This window comes from Ctenopharyngodon idella, chromosome 22 (genome assembly GCF_019924925.1).
Source record: "Ctenopharyngodon idella isolate HZGC_01 chromosome 22, HZGC01, whole genome shotgun sequence".
NCBI classification, from domain to species: Eukaryota; Metazoa; Chordata; class Actinopteri; order Cypriniformes; family Xenocyprididae; genus Ctenopharyngodon; species Ctenopharyngodon idella.
Window position 1 is genome coordinate 16,851,021 of NC_067241.1, and position 17,287 is coordinate 16,868,307.

The 17,287-nt window shown below is 39.2% G+C and overlaps 1 protein-coding gene across 2 annotated transcripts; it reads right to left on the minus strand.

Annotated features, from left to right (window-relative positions):
* Positions 1-9: 9 nt before the first annotated feature.
* LOC127504546 (FHF complex subunit HOOK interacting protein 1A) lies at positions 10-15,524 on the minus strand. 2 transcript variants are annotated; one of them, XM_051879288.1, is made up of 14 exons: positions 15,392-15,524; positions 15,181-15,295; positions 11,613-11,642; positions 11,199-11,388; positions 10,278-11,021; positions 9,831-9,989; positions 8,620-8,706; positions 8,365-8,532; positions 8,204-8,283; positions 6,685-6,890; positions 5,654-6,556; positions 3,947-4,125; positions 2,820-2,940; positions 10-2,741 (listed from the first exon to the last, which is right to left on the minus strand). In XM_051879288.1, the coding sequence occupies exons 4-14, from the start codon at positions 11,301-11,303 to the stop codon at positions 2,527-2,529; spliced, it is 2,967 nt and encodes a 988-aa protein (XP_051735248.1). In that variant the 5' UTR covers positions 11,304-11,388; positions 11,613-11,642; positions 15,181-15,295; positions 15,392-15,524; the 3' UTR covers positions 10-2,526. The 2 variants fall into 2 exon arrangements, with proteins under 2 accessions (XP_051735248.1, XP_051735247.1); XM_051879287.1 differs by having other exon boundaries at positions 15,181-15,415.
* Positions 15,525-17,287: the final 1,763 nt, after the last annotated feature.

The window sequence follows — 17,287 nt, forward strand, 5'->3', positions numbered from 1 at the left end:
ATATAAATATACACCACAAATGGAGTTTTAATTTACCACCAGGGGGCAGAATAATATTAAAAACAAACCATTTTCTGTGGTCCACGTGACTGATTGTTCTGTAAAAATATGTGTACAAAACTTTACATTGACAACAGGTCATAAAACATTTCAAAAATCATCTCCTTTACAGATTCAACAAATTGTAAATGTACAAATACACATCAAAATAAGGCTTCACATCATCTGCAGCCATACTGAATATTTGGAGTTGCATTTGAATCCTGGAATTCTTCTCGTTAGATTCGAGTTCTAGAATTCTCAGACATTTGTAGCTGAAAATGACAGAATTTAAAGTGACAACAGTGACAGTTTTGAACTGCGGAATAGTAAATGTTACAAGCAGCATCATGTAACAAACACAGTGGATTAAAATCTCACATTGGCCTAGAAAAGTTCCCATTGGCTTCAATACAATTAAATATTTCGACAAATCATGTTGAAATGAATGAACATAAAACATTTTCATAAGTGCTTGAAGTCAACATGAAATCAAAGTCAAATCGATTCACTTTCTTAATTCATGTTCCTGGTCTTATTATGAATGATTCATCAGTGCATGTTATTCAAAATGTCTTCATAATGATATAATATTCATAATCATAATTTTTTCCAACTACCTTCATACAGAAACACTTTCACCATCCAATCAAATCCTCATGGAGAAAATCTACATTCTCTAACTGAATTTACACAGAAGTAAAATGAGTTGTAAATGCCATTTCATGTCGACTTGAATAAATAAATATCACATTAGTTTCCTGATGAATTGGCTGAATGCAGTTGTTGTAATGAATGTGTTTTGAGATGAATGCAGTCACATGAAGGTTCACACAGACAAATAAGATACTTTATGTTTGAAATGTAAAAACTGGCTGATAAACATCTAATTACAGTGATTAATCTATACACAAGTAATGAAATAAGACATATAAATCACAAACCCACATGAACATGAATCAAAACACAAAAGCTGACAGTTTGGTTTTTAAAGAAATAGCTCACTCAAAAATGTAAATGTGCTTATTTACTCACTTTGAGAAATAATAATTCACAATAATATTATCATATGGCTTAAATATAAAGCACAAGTCACATGGACTGATCCTCTTTGGATCTTGACAGGCGTTTTCTCAAACAAAAATCAGATTATTTTCAAACGGTGTGAGTGAGTAAATGTTTATCTTGAGGTGAACTGTTCCTTTAAGGTAGGCATTATGATTATACGAATCAATTAAAGGTTCACTTGCACACATGAGGTCTGGATTGCTTTAAAGCGCCCTTTTATGCTTGTTCCTTTCATGTAGTGTGTAATAAAGCTGTTTGTGAGTGTAAAATGTCTGCAAAGTTTCAAAGTTCAGATAAATGGAGTTTTTGTCTCCTAAAAGAAAGAAGCGATTCTGAACCGCCTGAAATGAGTCGTCAGTAATTCCAGTCTCACTTCCTGTTACATTTGCATAAAGCCAGTCTATGGTTTTCATTGGCTGCCTGCAAACGACGTCTCTTTGCCCCGCCCTCAGTCACTGTAGTTGTATCTGAGACTGGAAGAGTTTGGTTCGTGTTGTTCATGTCGAGAAGACGCTGTTTTCTGCTGCCAAAGCAAATCCACTTTGATGAGATTGATACGGTAAAACCGACGCCGTCGTTACTGTTCGTATCGCTGTGAATCAAGTGCTGAGATTCAGATATGCTAATGAGCGTTTGGTTTCCGACCAATCACAACAGACTGGAGCTTCTGACCAATCAGAGCAGAGTAGGCTCTCTGAAGGCGGGGTTTAGAGAGACCGAATCTTTGAACGAACCGTTTCAGACACTGAGAGAAAAGAGCTGATGCTGCATTGGAGATTATGAGGAAATTAAAGTGTTTTTTGAACTTGGATGAATGTAAATCTATTGTAGGAGAATCCAGAACAAAGTTAGGAACCTTTAAAATAGCACAATAGGGGCACTTTAATAGCAATTAGAAACTGTACCAGAGTTCACATGAACCGTAAACCAGAACCTCCAAGCCAAACAAATAAACCTTCTGTTTGTAGCGTCAAGCTCAACTAAATGCTAGTGAGGTTTACCAAATTTTGTTTTTTCTAACAAAAACGGTTTCCTCAATCTGAGTGGTGACCCAGCTGACAGAGAACGTTCTCAGAATGATAAAATGAACCTTGACGTTCACATAATTAAGAAAAAATGTTTTAAAACATTTTAAAAAACTGAACGTTCTGAGAACATTAAATAACGTTTTTATAACTTAATGGAAACGTTTGCAAAACATTCTTAGAACATATTTTTGTTGGCTGGGGACTAGATATGCAATATGAACAATCAAACAAACAAACAAATTGGATTTCATTCATTAAGTTTAAGTAGTCATTAAAATAAAAAGTGACACATTGGCTTTACGCGGTCAAAACCGACCAGTGGGAAGAATGAGAGAGGCGTTTGCATTTGATTGTTGCTGATGTCAGAGGGAAACTCACAGTCTGAGGTGTTTCACTCCTCCGCCGTCCGCTCCGGTAATATGGAGTGCTCTTGTGCGATGGCCGCCAGCTCCTTCAGAAACTCGCCGAACAGAAATGTAGCGAACACTCTGTTGCGCAGGTGCAGCGGGATTTTGGGACACGGAGGAAGAGGTTTGCGTGGACGACCCGAGACGTGGCCGTTCAGAAACCAGCCGGCGCTGCTGTCCTGCTGGTGGACGTCACTCTCTGGCAGGAAGAGAGACTGTTTTAGCATGATAACAGAAAGAGGATCAAACAGGAAGATCCGGACGGGATGACACACACCTTGCTCTTTTAAGGCCTGGTCTTTGAGCAGCAGGTACTGGGCGGCTTCACGGACCAGCTCGGGAAAATCCGGACTGGACGCCGCGTGCTGTTCAATCTGACAGCCCACTGACTGCAGCACCTGCGACAAACACTGACGTTCAGCTGTACTATCTCTTTAACCAGAACTATTGTTACAATCACGACCGAAAACAAAAACAGCATTCAATCTAAATCCCTTAGTCCCTCAGCTAAAACGAAATATCAAAACCACCAGTAGGTGGCGGCAAATCACTGTCTTAATGAGTTAGTACTTGAATCAGTCAACGATTCGTTCAAAATGGCTGATAAATTCAAGGACAAAGCAGAAGTGACTGAGTGAGTCGTCGAGTCATTCATTAGAGGAATACGTTCAAAAACGCGGATTCATTCAGTAATGAAACTGAAACTGTGTTGACGAGCAATGGCTCTACTGTTTGGAATGATTTTCAGTGGCAAAATAGAGGAAAAACAGAAAATATTGACAATATTGTGTCTAAAGTGTAAGTCACTGTTTATTGAATTGTATAAAATCAATAGGCTATCACCTTTGCAAACGTGCTGATATTTGGGAAAACAGCACTTTTGCTTGTGTGATATTGCTTAGAAATATTAAAAAAAAACAAGAACTTACACCTTTTTTGCACCATATCTTGGTTTTTTGAAACATTTTTATTAATTTTAGTGGCATTTTTGCCCCTAGCCCCTGTTAATTTCTGACCCTGGTGTGTACCAAAGGCCACTACTGGATATCAGCTGATTATAAAGATTGCGCTCTTTACCATCTTTCTGTCTATAACCCATTCATAATTTGAATAAAGTTTTATATTTTATGCTGCTAAGTACATACTGTCTGACAACTGTATTAAAATGAGGGACTGAATCTGAAACTTTGATGTTTGACAATGGATCGGACAAAAAAAATGTTAAAATATATCTGTGCATTAAGTCTTAACATGTAAGTGCAATAGACCTAGTTGCAAAGGCAACATTTCTTTGGAGTGACTTTGTGCTTTTTAATTTTGCAGACCTTTTTAATGCTCAAAAAGCAAAATTACACACTAAAAGTTGAACATGTAAAAATTCACAATAGGTGCTCTTTCATGTACCTGGTAGAGTGATCGCACACCGGCCTGAAACACGGGTCTGGTGTTCAGCAGGAACCCTCGCAGCAGCGGTTGTGGGTACGTGGCCAGCTGGGCTAAAATCCCTGTAACCAGCAGGTTGACTTCAATAGAGTTCTCCAGCATGTTCTCCAGACGAGACAGCAGGACGCTGATGAACGGCCCTAAAAAACCAGAGCTGCTTTAGACTCTTTTCAATCATTCACTTTGATTGTTTGATCCAAACCCCACCTTGATTCCACCCAAATCCTTCTCATGTTCAGTGTTGGGGAAAGTTACTTTGAAAAGTAGTGCATTACAATATTGCTTTACTTCCTGAACAAAAAGTAACTAATTGTGTTACTTAGTTACTTTCTACGGAAAGTCATGTGTTACATTACTTTTGTGTTACTTTCTAAAAAAAGTAACTAATTGCATTACTTAGTTACTTTTTACAGAAAGTAATGTGTTACGTTACTTTTGCATTACTTTCTAAAAAAAGTAACTAATTGTGTTAGTTACTTTCTACGGATAATAATGCGTTATGTTACTTTTGCGTTACTTTCTAAAAAAAGTAACTAATTGTGTTAGTTACTTTCTATGGATAATAATGCGTTATGTTACTTTTGCGTTACTTTCTAAAAAAAGTAATTGTGTTAGTTACTTTCTACGGAAAATAATGTGTTACGTTACTTTTGCGTTACTTTCTAAAAAAAAGTAACTAATTGTGTTACTTAGTTTCTTTCTACGGATAATAATGCGTTATGTTACTTTTGCGTTACTTTCTAAAAAAAAAGAAACTAATTGTGTTACTAGTTACTTTCTATACAAAGTAATGTGTTACATTACTTTTGCGTTACTTACTTTCTATGGAAAGTAATGCGTTACATTACTTTTGTGTTACTTTCTAAAAAAGTAACTAATTGCGTTACTTAGTTACTTTTTACAGAAAGTAATGCGTTACATTACTTTTGCGTTATGGAAAGTAATGTGTGACAAAAAATGTGGAAATCCCCCCACAAGTTTATTAATGGTGGGAGAAACGAAGCTTTTCGAAACTTTGAATCAATTGAACAAATTGCTGTTTGAACCACTGAAGTTTTGAAACGCTTCAAAACAGTTGATCTAACAAAGCCTCGTTTACTGGAATCACATGACTTTGGCGGTTTGATACACGTTCCGAATCACTGGTTCAAAACAAATTATTCGTTTTTGTGATATCAACTTCAAATTTGGAACACAACTTGGTTAGACAAATGGCTTTGATTTTATAGCAATTTTAGCATCCAAATTATTTTATAAAATACATATACTTTGCATAAAATAAAAATGTTTAGTTTGGATTTTCATGTATATGCTCAAAAAGCTAGTGATTATAGATTATAAAGTTGTAAATATGGATATTTGTCTTACAAAAACCCATCGCTTCTCTTCAGAAGGCCTTTTTTAACCCCCTGGAGTTGTATGGATTACTTTTAAGATGGATGGATGTGCTTTTTTGGGCTTAAAAATCTCGCCCCCCCATTCACTCCCATTATAAAGCTTGGAAGAGTCAGGATACATTTAAATATAACTCTGATTGTGTTCGTCTGAAAGAAGAAGGTCATATACACATAGGATGGCTTGAGGGTGAGTAAATCATGGGATTATTTTCATTTTGGAGTGAACTATCCCTTTAACACTTGCAAACCCGCATAAAGCATCGCGACTGACCTGTAAAGGAGATCCCGTGTTTCCCGCTGTGGTTTCTGTTCAGCTCTTCATCGGCATCATCTTCATCTTCATGATCTTCACAGAAAGAGCTGAAGTCCACCTCCTCCTCATGCAGGAGATCCAGCAGCTGCCGGTCGTGCTCTTCATCCTCCATGACAGCGTCTTCCTCTCCGCCCAGAGTGCGAATGAGCTCCAGACACTGCGAGACGAAGTCGTCCGCCGCGGGCGCTTTGCTCTCGTTGCGATTGTGGTCTAGATTCGCAGCATCAGCTTCAAACTCCAGTTTCGGTTCTTCAAAAGAGTGTCCGTTTACGAGCGGCGTGTTATTGACTGGATTATGATCATTAGTCATGTGATTAGCGTGCGTCTGAATGTAAGTTTGTTTGTTCAGGCCGTTCTTGGCGGATGTCCGCCGGTCGTCTCGCGCATCTTTTTGAGCGATCAGATTATAAACCAAAACATCGTCCTGAAAGTCGGACTCCTCGATGTAAGATCCTTTAATCAGCATGATGGCACTTTTACGCATTTCTTGGATGTGTTTTGGCGGCTCGTCTGGGGCCGGATGTTCAGGGATCGCCTCTCCGTCCGGCGCAGTGTCGTAAGTGTCGTCCCACTCCAGTTCGACCCGCTCGCGGTCGCCGGCAGAGCTGCTGTCCGAAGGCGGATGGGGCGTCGCCGTTTGAGCGGAGACAGGAAGACACTCGTCGTCGTCCTCGTACTCGTCCGGGGATGGATTCAGGCCGTCGTACGGAGCCGACCACACGGCGCACGCCTGGACGCTGGTACAGACGGCTCTGCGCGCATCATACAGGTAATGAAGGTAGTTCTTATCCATCAAGGGCTCTGAAGCAGTTATTCGGGAAAATCCCACACTATCACCACCTGAGAACAGATCTTCCATTCCTGAAGAGACACGGACACAATAAATTGATCAAACATGACAGTAAAGATTTCAAATAAATGCTGTTTTATAAATATCCACTCTGACTAAAGGCTACAAATCATATGCATGAAATCATGAACTTCATTACCCATGTTCCCCCTCAGCAGGCCCTCGGTGACCTTTGACCAGAGGATGTAGTCGGGTTTGGGCGGCTGCGTTGGAGAGGAGCAGGGTTTGGGAATGAAGAAGGAGGGCGTGAGAGAGAGCAGCGCAGACGCAGTGATGGAGTAACAGTCTCTCTCTCTCAGTCTGTGTCTCTCAGCGCACGTCAGGTGAGAGCAGGGGATCAGATACCTGCGGGAGCACATGACATCACTCAGACTGAACACAAGCTGCTATTGGGCAGACAAACAGATAGCCCCGCCCCCCAACTCACGCCATTGGCTGTGTCGGGCTGTTGAACATCTCAGTGGTTTGAAAGCGGAGTTACATACAATTAGGAATAATAATATGTATATTTAAGCCTATTAAACCTATTTAACTAGGTTTTTAACAATAAAAAAATGAGACAACACCCTCAAACAAAGTTTATACATAATTTTAATAATTGAATATAGAATTTTGGGATGCCATAAGGCATTGAATAAAATTATGCAATTAAAAATTATAAATAATTAAAAATGTAAAAAAAAAAAAAAAAAAATATATATATATATATATATATATAAAATTTGGATTTTAGAATAAAAGCATTTATCATTAAAAGAATGATAACTGAAAAAATTAAAATATAAAAATTAAAAAATATGAGTGGTTATTTTAATAAATGTAATAATCAATTTTGAATAATTTACATTTTACATTTAGTATTTATTAAGCAGGTGTTTTTATGCATCTGCTCAATAAAAAAATTGAAGTGAATAAAAAAAAATGTAAAATGTATAAAATAATAATAAAAAAAATCATAATTTGTTGTTAGAATAAAAGCATTTATCAATTAAAAATTCTTAATAAAAAGTATCTGCTTAATAAAAAAATTTAAGTAAATAAAAAAATAATTAAAAAAATCTTAATTTTGTTTTTAGAATAAAAGCTTATTTTTAAACATTTAATTAATTTTAAATTTTTCATTAATTTAAAAATTAAAAATAAAAACAGAAAAATACTTTTAAAAGACTTCAGACTTCTAATAAATGTAATAATCTATTTTTAATCATTTACATTTATTTATTAAGCAGATTATTTTATCAGCGACTATTTCATGACAACAGCATTCTGGAAAGTTATAAGACAATTTTATTATAATACAATCATTTAATTAAAAATATTATTCATAAAAAACGGCTTTTGACCATTTTAAGAAATTGAATAAACATACTAATAAAAATTTCATCAAAAAAGTAAAAATCTCATGAAAATTTTGAATTTTGGGAAGTTATAAGACAGTTTTATTAGAATACAATCATATAATTACAATATTATTAATTAAAAAATGACTTAATTCAATAATCATTTTTAAATAATTTCATGCAAAAGGTCATAACACGATAAAGACAGTTTTATTAGTATCTATATCTATATATATATCTATATATCTATCTATCTATATATATATATATATATATATATATATATATTTCATCTCTACAGGAAGAAGATGCAAATACCTGAGAATTAACTGCAACATGACGTCTTCACAATACAGACCAATCAGAGTGCGGAACAGAGCCAGAGAGACGGTACCCAGCTGAAACACACACACACAATGAGCTTTAATCAGTGACACACACACTCTCACACATACTTACACACACACACACACACACACCTGAAATGGAGTGTTGATCCTGCTGACCAGTGTGTCCAGGATGTTAACATTGTCATGGCGATGCCTGAGGATGAAAATGAGGAAGGTCTGGAGGAGGGCGGAGTCAGAGATGCTCCGCAGGAAGAGCTCCAAATACGCCGTTGTCGTCATCACTTCCTCCAGAGTCAGCTGTCCAATAAACAAACAGCTGTGTTCACAGAGAGAGATGGGACTGACCAATCACAGGTGTCCGAATACAAACACTCACTCTCTCACCTTGTGTAGTGCAGGAGCCATGACAGGAAGTAGAAAACCATTATAGATGTAGCCTAGGAGCTGATCTCTGATAGACGGGTGAGCCACCTACACACACACACACACACACACACACACACACACACACACACACACAAAGAGCAGACACTGAGTGTATGCGATTACCTGCATCTGCCCTTCAAATCGTCATATATTTGTGAAAAAAAAATCAGTTTGCTCAGTTTGCCATCAGATGTCAGAAGATGAAAGCGGTATCTTTGTCGTAGTATCATGACTAGAGTCAGCGCTGTTCAATGCACTGAATCATCGATATTTTATTTTACAGAAATCACCTTTTAAGGACTACAACAAACGGCTGGTAGGGACTACAACAAGCTTCTTCCTGGGTTAGTGACATCACAAACCCTAAAATTTACATAAACCCCTCCCCCAAGAACACACAACAAAGGGGATGAGGCCATGTTGGGCTGCTTTAGAGAAGAGGAAGAGTTGTTGTAGTAGAGTGTTGTTGACATGCCGTCATTTTACGCCGGACTGCTTCACAAACGAGGGTCAATTCAACACTAAAGATTAACATGACGGCACATGCTAGTGGATGAGTTGAATCAACTCCACAGCAACTACATAAATTTATCCACTAACCATTCAGAAACGTCCAGTTTCATTCTAAAAGTTGTAACTTCTTCCTGAGTCTCTCCATCAGTGTCGACTCCGGTTTGAACAATGTAAGGCTGAACACCGTTACTGACAATCCTCATTTTGTCTGTGTGAGATTCTCCAGCTTTGTTGTTGTTGAGCAACCGAAGCGTGAGCTGTTAAAGCTCCGCCCTCTTCTGGAAAGGGGGCAGGGAGCAGCAGCTCATTTGCATTTAAAGAGACACACACAAAAACGGCTTGTTTCTGCTCACACCCAAATAGGGGCAAATTTGACAAGCTATAATAAATGATCTGTGGGGTATTTTGAGCTGAAACTTCACACACACATTCTGGGGACACCAGAGACTTATATTACATCTTGTGAAAGGGGCATTATAGGTGACCTTTAAGTGTATTATGAACATTTAATGATGACTCTCTCATAAAGACTTTGCTGCCACCTACTGGTGTAACAATGTAACTGTACTAAAGAGCACTAAATAAATAAACTTGACTTGAATGACCGGTGCGGTCAGTGTGTAGTCATCATTATTAAGTGTGTGTGTGTGTGTTACCTTGCACACGGTGCAGCAGAAGTGCAGTGAGTTGAGGAACTGAAACAGTGCTGGAACCTGCAGCCAGTCGTGTTTCTCCAAACAGAACCAGCCGTCACTGTAAACCTCCAGTTTAGCCGGCAGACCCGAATACAGACCGCTGAGACCCGTAGCCAACACCTACACACACACAGTTTTTTGTGTGTGGTCAGCAACACATGGGCACATGATGTATTTATGTGGGTCAGAGCCGTTAGAGCAAAAACACACTACCCATAATCCATCAACAAAAACCTACACATGCAATCCTGTGACTGGATTAAACTCCAGAAGAGATTAATTCATAAAGAATGAGAGAGAGAAAACACACACACACACACACACAATGTCCCACAGCGCATTTTGGCAGTTTTACACAGGTTAAAACTGTTCATATTTGCCTCAAAAAATGTAGCTAATATTCCTCACCGGGCAGAAGTACGTGTTCTCCACGATGTGTTTGGCCACCAGGCTGTTCTGAGACGAGAGGCTCATGATGAGGGTGAGGGCGTCTCTGGCCTGCGTGCCGACCGTCCCGTCACGGTGGATGAATGGAATGAGGAGAGAGAAGAGCAGAAAGTTGGCGGCTCCTTGATCCTGACTGCTGTGGAAGAAGAGCTCCAGCACGGAGGCGTCCTTCACCAGCACACGGCACAGCTGATGCAGCAGAGACACCAGCTCCGCCTCCACCGCAGAGCTGCCGCTAATGGCGTGAGCGGGCCCCACGGTGCAGGTGGGCCCTGCTGCGGAGCTGCTGCTTTTGCCAGGAGCAGTGGGCCCCACGGTGGAGGAGGAGGGCCCCACAGTGGAGGAGCTGGAGCAGGCGGACAGCAGCATCATCAGAGGTTTGAGGATGGGTTTGTGGTGTAGCAGCGGTTGTTTGGCTTGAGCCACCAGCATCTTGTACATGCGCAGCTGCTCCAGCTTCATGTCGTCGGTGAATTCCCGCCGCAGGCTCCACAGAAACAGCTTTTCCATCACGTTCTCCACCACCACGAACTCCAGGATGGTCCCCATGGCCCCGCCCTGACCGCTCTCTTCCTCCATCAGCAGGAAGAGCATGTGCTCCACGTAGTTCTGCACGGCGCTCGCCTCGTCGCCAGGGATCGGACCGAACCGCAGACCGACGCCACCGCCACGGCCCGGGTCGTGCTTCTCCAAGATCCTCAAAACCTGAGACAACCAATGAGAGAGTTTAATGGGTTGGGTAAACAGCCTAATAAAGTTTCAGAGTTTAATAATAAACAATTATGTGCCACATATTCTTATATTTTATGTAAAATAAATAAGTGGGATGGACGGATGGTTGGGCAGACAGACAGGTATAGAGATGGACAGATGTTCATATACCTGTGTCCAGTGGTTTTTGAAGACTATCATACATGTTTCCGGGTCAACACCCTTCAGGGTAAGCGCTCGCCCTCCGTTACTACTGGAGACCACTGAGGCCAACATCCTGAAGGAGAGTGGGAGGAGCTAGACCATCATGCAACTCTGATGGGCCTCGTTCTCTTTTTCATGGCACTCCAGCATAGACGACCTGCAGAGGTATGAGTGACCTGCTTTAGACAGCTGACATGAAGTTAAAAGTGAAACTTTCAAAGTTAAAAGTCTGATATGTAATGAGAAGCTCTCTTGTTCTGTCTCAGCCGTCTTGAGTCAGTAGAGCAGGAAGAGTGCTCTGGTTCCACCCTACAGCAGTGCAGGGTGGAGGCCTCTTCTCCGACATTCCCAACATTCCACAGCATTCTGAGGAATTCTTACCTCAGCGCAGCCATGGCAGCTGGACGAGCACTGAGAGAGAGAGAGAGAGAGAGAGAGAGAGAGAGAGATTTAATGTTCAAATAGATTCTAGTGTGTAAGTGTAATGTTAAAGTCTGCACAAAATGGAAATATCAGTCTTATTGAGAACAATTCATCCATGCATGTTTTATTTTTTAAAAATGTTTTGACATCGCAATTATTAATCAAATGTTGGATCTTCTGGTGAAAATGACAAGCTTCTGTCTGGTGACTTCAATCATTTTAGTTCATTTAAACCCCGCTCCACTATTGAAAGCCACACCCACATCTCTACATCCAATCAATATAGACGGACAGATAGACGGACAGACAGACAGAAAGATAGACAGACAGACAGACAGACAGACAGAAAGATAGACAGACAGATAGACAGACAGATAGCGAGACAGACAGAAAGATAGACACAGACAGATAGATGGATAGACAGACAGACAGACAGATAGACAGAAAGAAAAAAGATAGACAGACAGACGGACAGATAGACGGATAGACAGACAGATAGACACACAGACAGAAAGACAGACGGACGGACCGACCGATAGATGGACAAACGAACAGACAGACGGACGGACGGACGGACGGACAGACAGACAGACAGACAGACAGACGGACGGACGGACGGACGGACAGACAGACAGATGGACAGATGGACAGACAGACGGATAGACGGACAGACAGACGGACAGACAGACAGACAGACAGACAGAAAGATAGACTGATAGACAGACAGACAGAAAGAAAGATAGACAGATAGACAGACAGACGGATAGACAGACAGACGGACAGACGGACAGACAGACAGACAGACAGACGGACGGACGGACGGACGGATGGACGGACGGACAGACAGACAGACGGACAGACAGACGGATAGACGGACAGACAGACAGACGGATAGACAGACAGACAGACGGACAGACGGATAGACAGACAGACGTTGAGTTTGTGTGGCCCGACATGAATGATTCCTCAAATCATGTGTTGTGGTACTTTACTAAGTGATCAGATGGACCAGTTTCACCTGCTGGACCATTAAACAGGTGAATAAACCCCAGACGAATATTGAAAGAGGGACCTGAACTATATCTAGAGATTTGAGCCAGTAAACAACCAAATAGCAACCCTCAAAAACAGGTACAATGCATTTTTGCAAGTAGGCTACATTAGGTACTGGAGCAGCACTTCCACACCTGACCTTTAACCAAGTTAACCGTAATGCTGGTCTGATAGTTTGTGTTGGTAATTACGGATGAGTTCAGCTCATCAGGCACAGCAAGAAAAAAAAAAGATACAGACAAATCCACGAGACCATCTGCGAGCGAACTAATCTGAACCCGTTACGAGTCCCAATAATCAGCTGAAGAGAGCGCGCTGTGATTTCATTTCCTGCGGTAAAGAGGATTGATGACTGACGGTGGAGAGACGCGTGAACACACGAGTGCATGCTAAACATGTTCCTCAGTGCATGCTAAAATTATATACAAAAATCATATTTATAAAAACAACTGCAAAAAACTTTTTCCCCCTTTTTGCTTAGTACAAAAGAGAGTGACATAACTAATGCTATGAAAGATGCTTCCTGTAACTAAACAGACTAGATGTGGTCTATAATCATTGATCTATAATCATCTACCCGGTGAACAGCCAAAAAGTGTTGTACAATTGCACAGACATCTGAAGCAAGTCATGAAGTCAGAAAAAATGTTGAGAAACAGAACAATCTATTTGCATCAAGTATACAGTACTGTACGGAAAAAAAACCCTTTCTAATATTGCGAGAAGCTGAAAATACATAGCCAGGAAGATTAATCTCTATTTCTGTCCCAGTTTACAGATAATCTGAGAGTCTGCAAAGCTGATTTTACATCATTTAGACTTTTTTTTTTTATCTGATTCAGTGAAATCACTAGTCAGTTCCTCTCAAGTTCGCACAGGTGTAGACTAGAGAATCACATGATAACTGTGTTCATGTTGCACATCTAGTGCTTTAGTATTTCAAACTTATTTTTGTAAAACGCTTGGCTTGTAATTGTGTTTGTGCATCATCAGAATTTAAAGACACTTAAACTGGAGCATCAGATGCAGAATAATGTCATTGTGACATTAATACAACGTTACATTTCAAACATTTTCTATCAGTGATGATAACTGATTAAGATTAACTTGGTCAACAACCGTAACCAGTGACTGGACACGTTCTGGCAAGGTTCTCTCAAAGTTATGAACAAACGTTCTTCCAGTAACGTGAAAGGATTAGTTCACTTCAGAATTAAATTTTCTTGTTAATTTACTCTCCTCCATATCATCCAAGATGTTCATGTCTTTCTTTCTTCAGTGGAAAAGAAATTAAGGTTTTTGAGGAAAACATTTCAGGATTTTTCTCCATATAGTGGACTTCACTGGGGTTCAACGGGTTGAAGGTCCAAATGTCAGTTTCAGTGCAGCTTCAAAGAGCTCTACATGATCCCAGACGAGGAATAAGGGTCTTATCTAGAGAAACCATCGGCCATTTTCTAAAAAACATAAACATTATATACTTTTGAACCACAAATGCTCGTCTTGCACTGCTCTGAGATGCGCCACGCATTATGTAATCATGTTGGAAAGGTCACGCGTGACGTAGGCGGAAGTACAGAGCAAGTTTTTGCAAATGTGCAAAGACGAAGTCAAACACCCTTTACAAAAAAAGGTAAAACAACAATGTTGGATGATTTTGAAGTGAGATGGAGTTTTCCGCAGGTACTTCCGCCTACATCACGCGTGACCTTTCCAACGTGATTACGTAATGCGTGGCGCATCACAGAGCAGTGCAAGACGAGCATTTGTGGTTAAAAAGTATATTTTTTTTAGAAAATGTCCGATGGTTTCTCTAGATAAGACTCTTATTCCTCGTCTGGGATCATGTAGAGCTCTTTGAAGCTGCACTGAAACTGACATTTGGACCTTCAACCCGTTGAACCCCAGTGAAGTCCACTATATGGAGAAAAATCCTGGAATGTTTTCCTTCATTTCTTTTCCACTGAAGAAAGAAAGACATGAACATCCTGGATGACATGTGGGTGAGTAAATTATCAGGAAATCTGAATTCTGAAGTGAACTAATCCTTTAAGAGAACGTTTGTTCAAAGTTATCCAGTCTTTAATAATGTTAGCACAAAAGCGTTACAAACATTGCGTTCTTTTCCTGAAACATTTTAGTTCGTTAGGACGTTCGTCTGTTTTTTAAACGCTACTAATTTTATCGGAAAACATTCAAATGTTACATTACCATAATGGAACGTTCGTATAACCAAGAAAAAACGTTTTTATAACATTTAAAACTTAACGCTCAGGGAACATTCAGAAATTCAAAATTTAATAATTTAATGTGAACTTTTCAACGTTCTTAGGATATATGTTTTGTTATCTGTCCTTTAATCACTTAGGCCTATATTTCAGAGAGACTTACACAATATAATAAAGTCAATCTGACAGATTTTAAGTCCTATATAATCATATATTATTTGAGAGAAAGCTTAGCTGAAACTCACCAGGGTTCCTCAAGTGACGCAGGTTTTCTTCTGCTGTACTTCTATGAAACTGACCGGCAATTCTCGTTATCTTCTGAATGATCCATAATTCATGACGTTTCTGTCTTACAAAAACCTGTATAATAATGTAAAGGCAGTTTTAAATAAGATACCGGCCTTCATGTGTTGAGAAGCAGAACACAGAGCAACTCAACAGAGCAAAAACACTCACAGAGATTAGAGTGATTACAGGCTGTGCGCGCTCCCGCCCGCGCGCGCCTGTAAAGCCTGTCCCATTAAAGCCTCTAATGACAGCTGTCAGTTGTTGTGTGCTCGTGATTTATAAACGCCATGAATGTTGTTTTATTCGAGGATAAACAGATTTTGTCCTACATAGGATAAAATCCGTTTATCCTCGAATAAAACAGATTTTGGACGTTCAAACTAGCGCAAATCTGTACTCGCTATTCTCTATGACTCAATAAAGCAATATCTCATAAAAGTCTAACATTTATAGGAAACTGTTATTCGTTCGTTATTGATGTTCACATTTGTTAAACTTGCACAAATTTCTTGCATTAAATGATTCCCGAGACATAAACGCGAACAACAGCGACAACACGTGGAGGATTTGCGCATGTGTGATCTTGTGGATGATAGTATGAATCATCATCAAAATAGCCACACGGGAACCAAAGGAATCTAGATAAAGGCGCTCAAATTTAACCCAGCAAACTATATTTTTGACGTTCAGGGAACGTTATTCTGGGCCCCGGGAATCGGGTCTACTTTAGGACCCAGGCGGTAATGCCTGATCAAAAGTTGTTATCGTGATGTCTTAACTAATTATAACCTCTTTCACTATTGTATGATGTTTACATTAAGTGCACAAATAACATGCTTGAAATATATGCCTATGTATTGCATAATAAAACAAACTGGAAACACAACCATGCCTAAAAATGTAAAAGTAATTTAATATTAATTTTTCACAATACTAGTATATAATATTACTATTATAATTCTAATAATTTAATTGTCATGCTAAGTACACACAAACATCATTAATTTGAAACATGTAATTGGGAACTATATTGAAAGTAAAAAGCATACCTAATATAATATAAGCTAAGCTAGCAGGCTAATCAGGTAGATGTATGCTATGCTAGTACATAAGCTAACTAAAAAAACAGTAAGAACGAGAAATGCTTGATTTCACAACTAGTATATGTAATTTAAAAGACATTAATGGTCATTTTAAACAATATTCATAACGTGATTTTGCAGGAATTATAATCAGGCGCTAAAAATACTACCCATTAAAAGTCCGTTGAACCAATGGGATCACTCAGTACCTCAGGGCTGACGTGTTTTTGTAGGCCAACCCGGAAGTTAGCGGCGCACGGGTTCCCTCGATCGAAAGCCAATGCATTTTTCCCCATAGACTTTTGGAAGTCGCAAAAAATAAGCTCTGTGTTTAACAAAGGGTTATGACACTTACACGTTTTGTCTATCATCGTTTTGTCTAAATAAAGTCATCAGATATAAAAAGCTAACAGTAGGCTATAAATGGACTACAGCACACCATGGTCGCGGATCAACGTCACCACCACCAAGCTTCCTCAAACTTTATTTAGAAAACAACTTTATTTAAAAACATGCTCGCTGATTATGATCTGCGCTGTGTATGAATACTTATTCACTTTTTCATGCTGTCCAAATGTCCTGTTTGTCATGATGACGTCTAAAGTCCCCGCCAAAGGAAGTAGTCCCTTTTAGCAATTTGTTAGCAACCGCCGTTTTTAAGACACAATAAAGGTTTTAAAAAAAAATCACAAGTGGGTTATAACTGGTGTATTTTATGTCATAAATCAAAACGTGAAAATATTTAGAGGCTTTGTTAACCACAGACCTTATTTCAGGCGATTTAGCAAAAAATTGATTACATGATGTGGCAATTAATTAATCTATTAATCACAAATTAATCGCACATCAAATATGGCTGGGAAATTAACTCCAAAAGATAATTTAAAGTCATTATTGTGTTAAATGAGAAAAGCATTAAATAGACATTACAAAATGTAATTTTAGAAATAAATATTTATTCGATTCAACATAGAATTTATTA

Bases quoted from the DNA above. Each gene is read 5' to 3' on its own strand.
- LOC127504546 (XM_051879288.1), bottom strand. From the start codon at position 11,303: ATGTTGGCCTCAGTGGTCTCCAGTAGTAACGGAGGGCGAGCGCTTACC. The intron at 8,284-8,364 runs GTGTGTGTGTGT...TGTGTGTTTCAG, and splicing joins GGATCAACACTCCATTTCAG to CTGGGTACCGTCTCTCTGGC. The intron at 2,941-3,946 runs GTACATGAAAGA...TGTTTGTCGCAG, and splicing joins GTGTGCGATCACTCTACCAG to GTGCTGCAGTCAGTGGGCTG.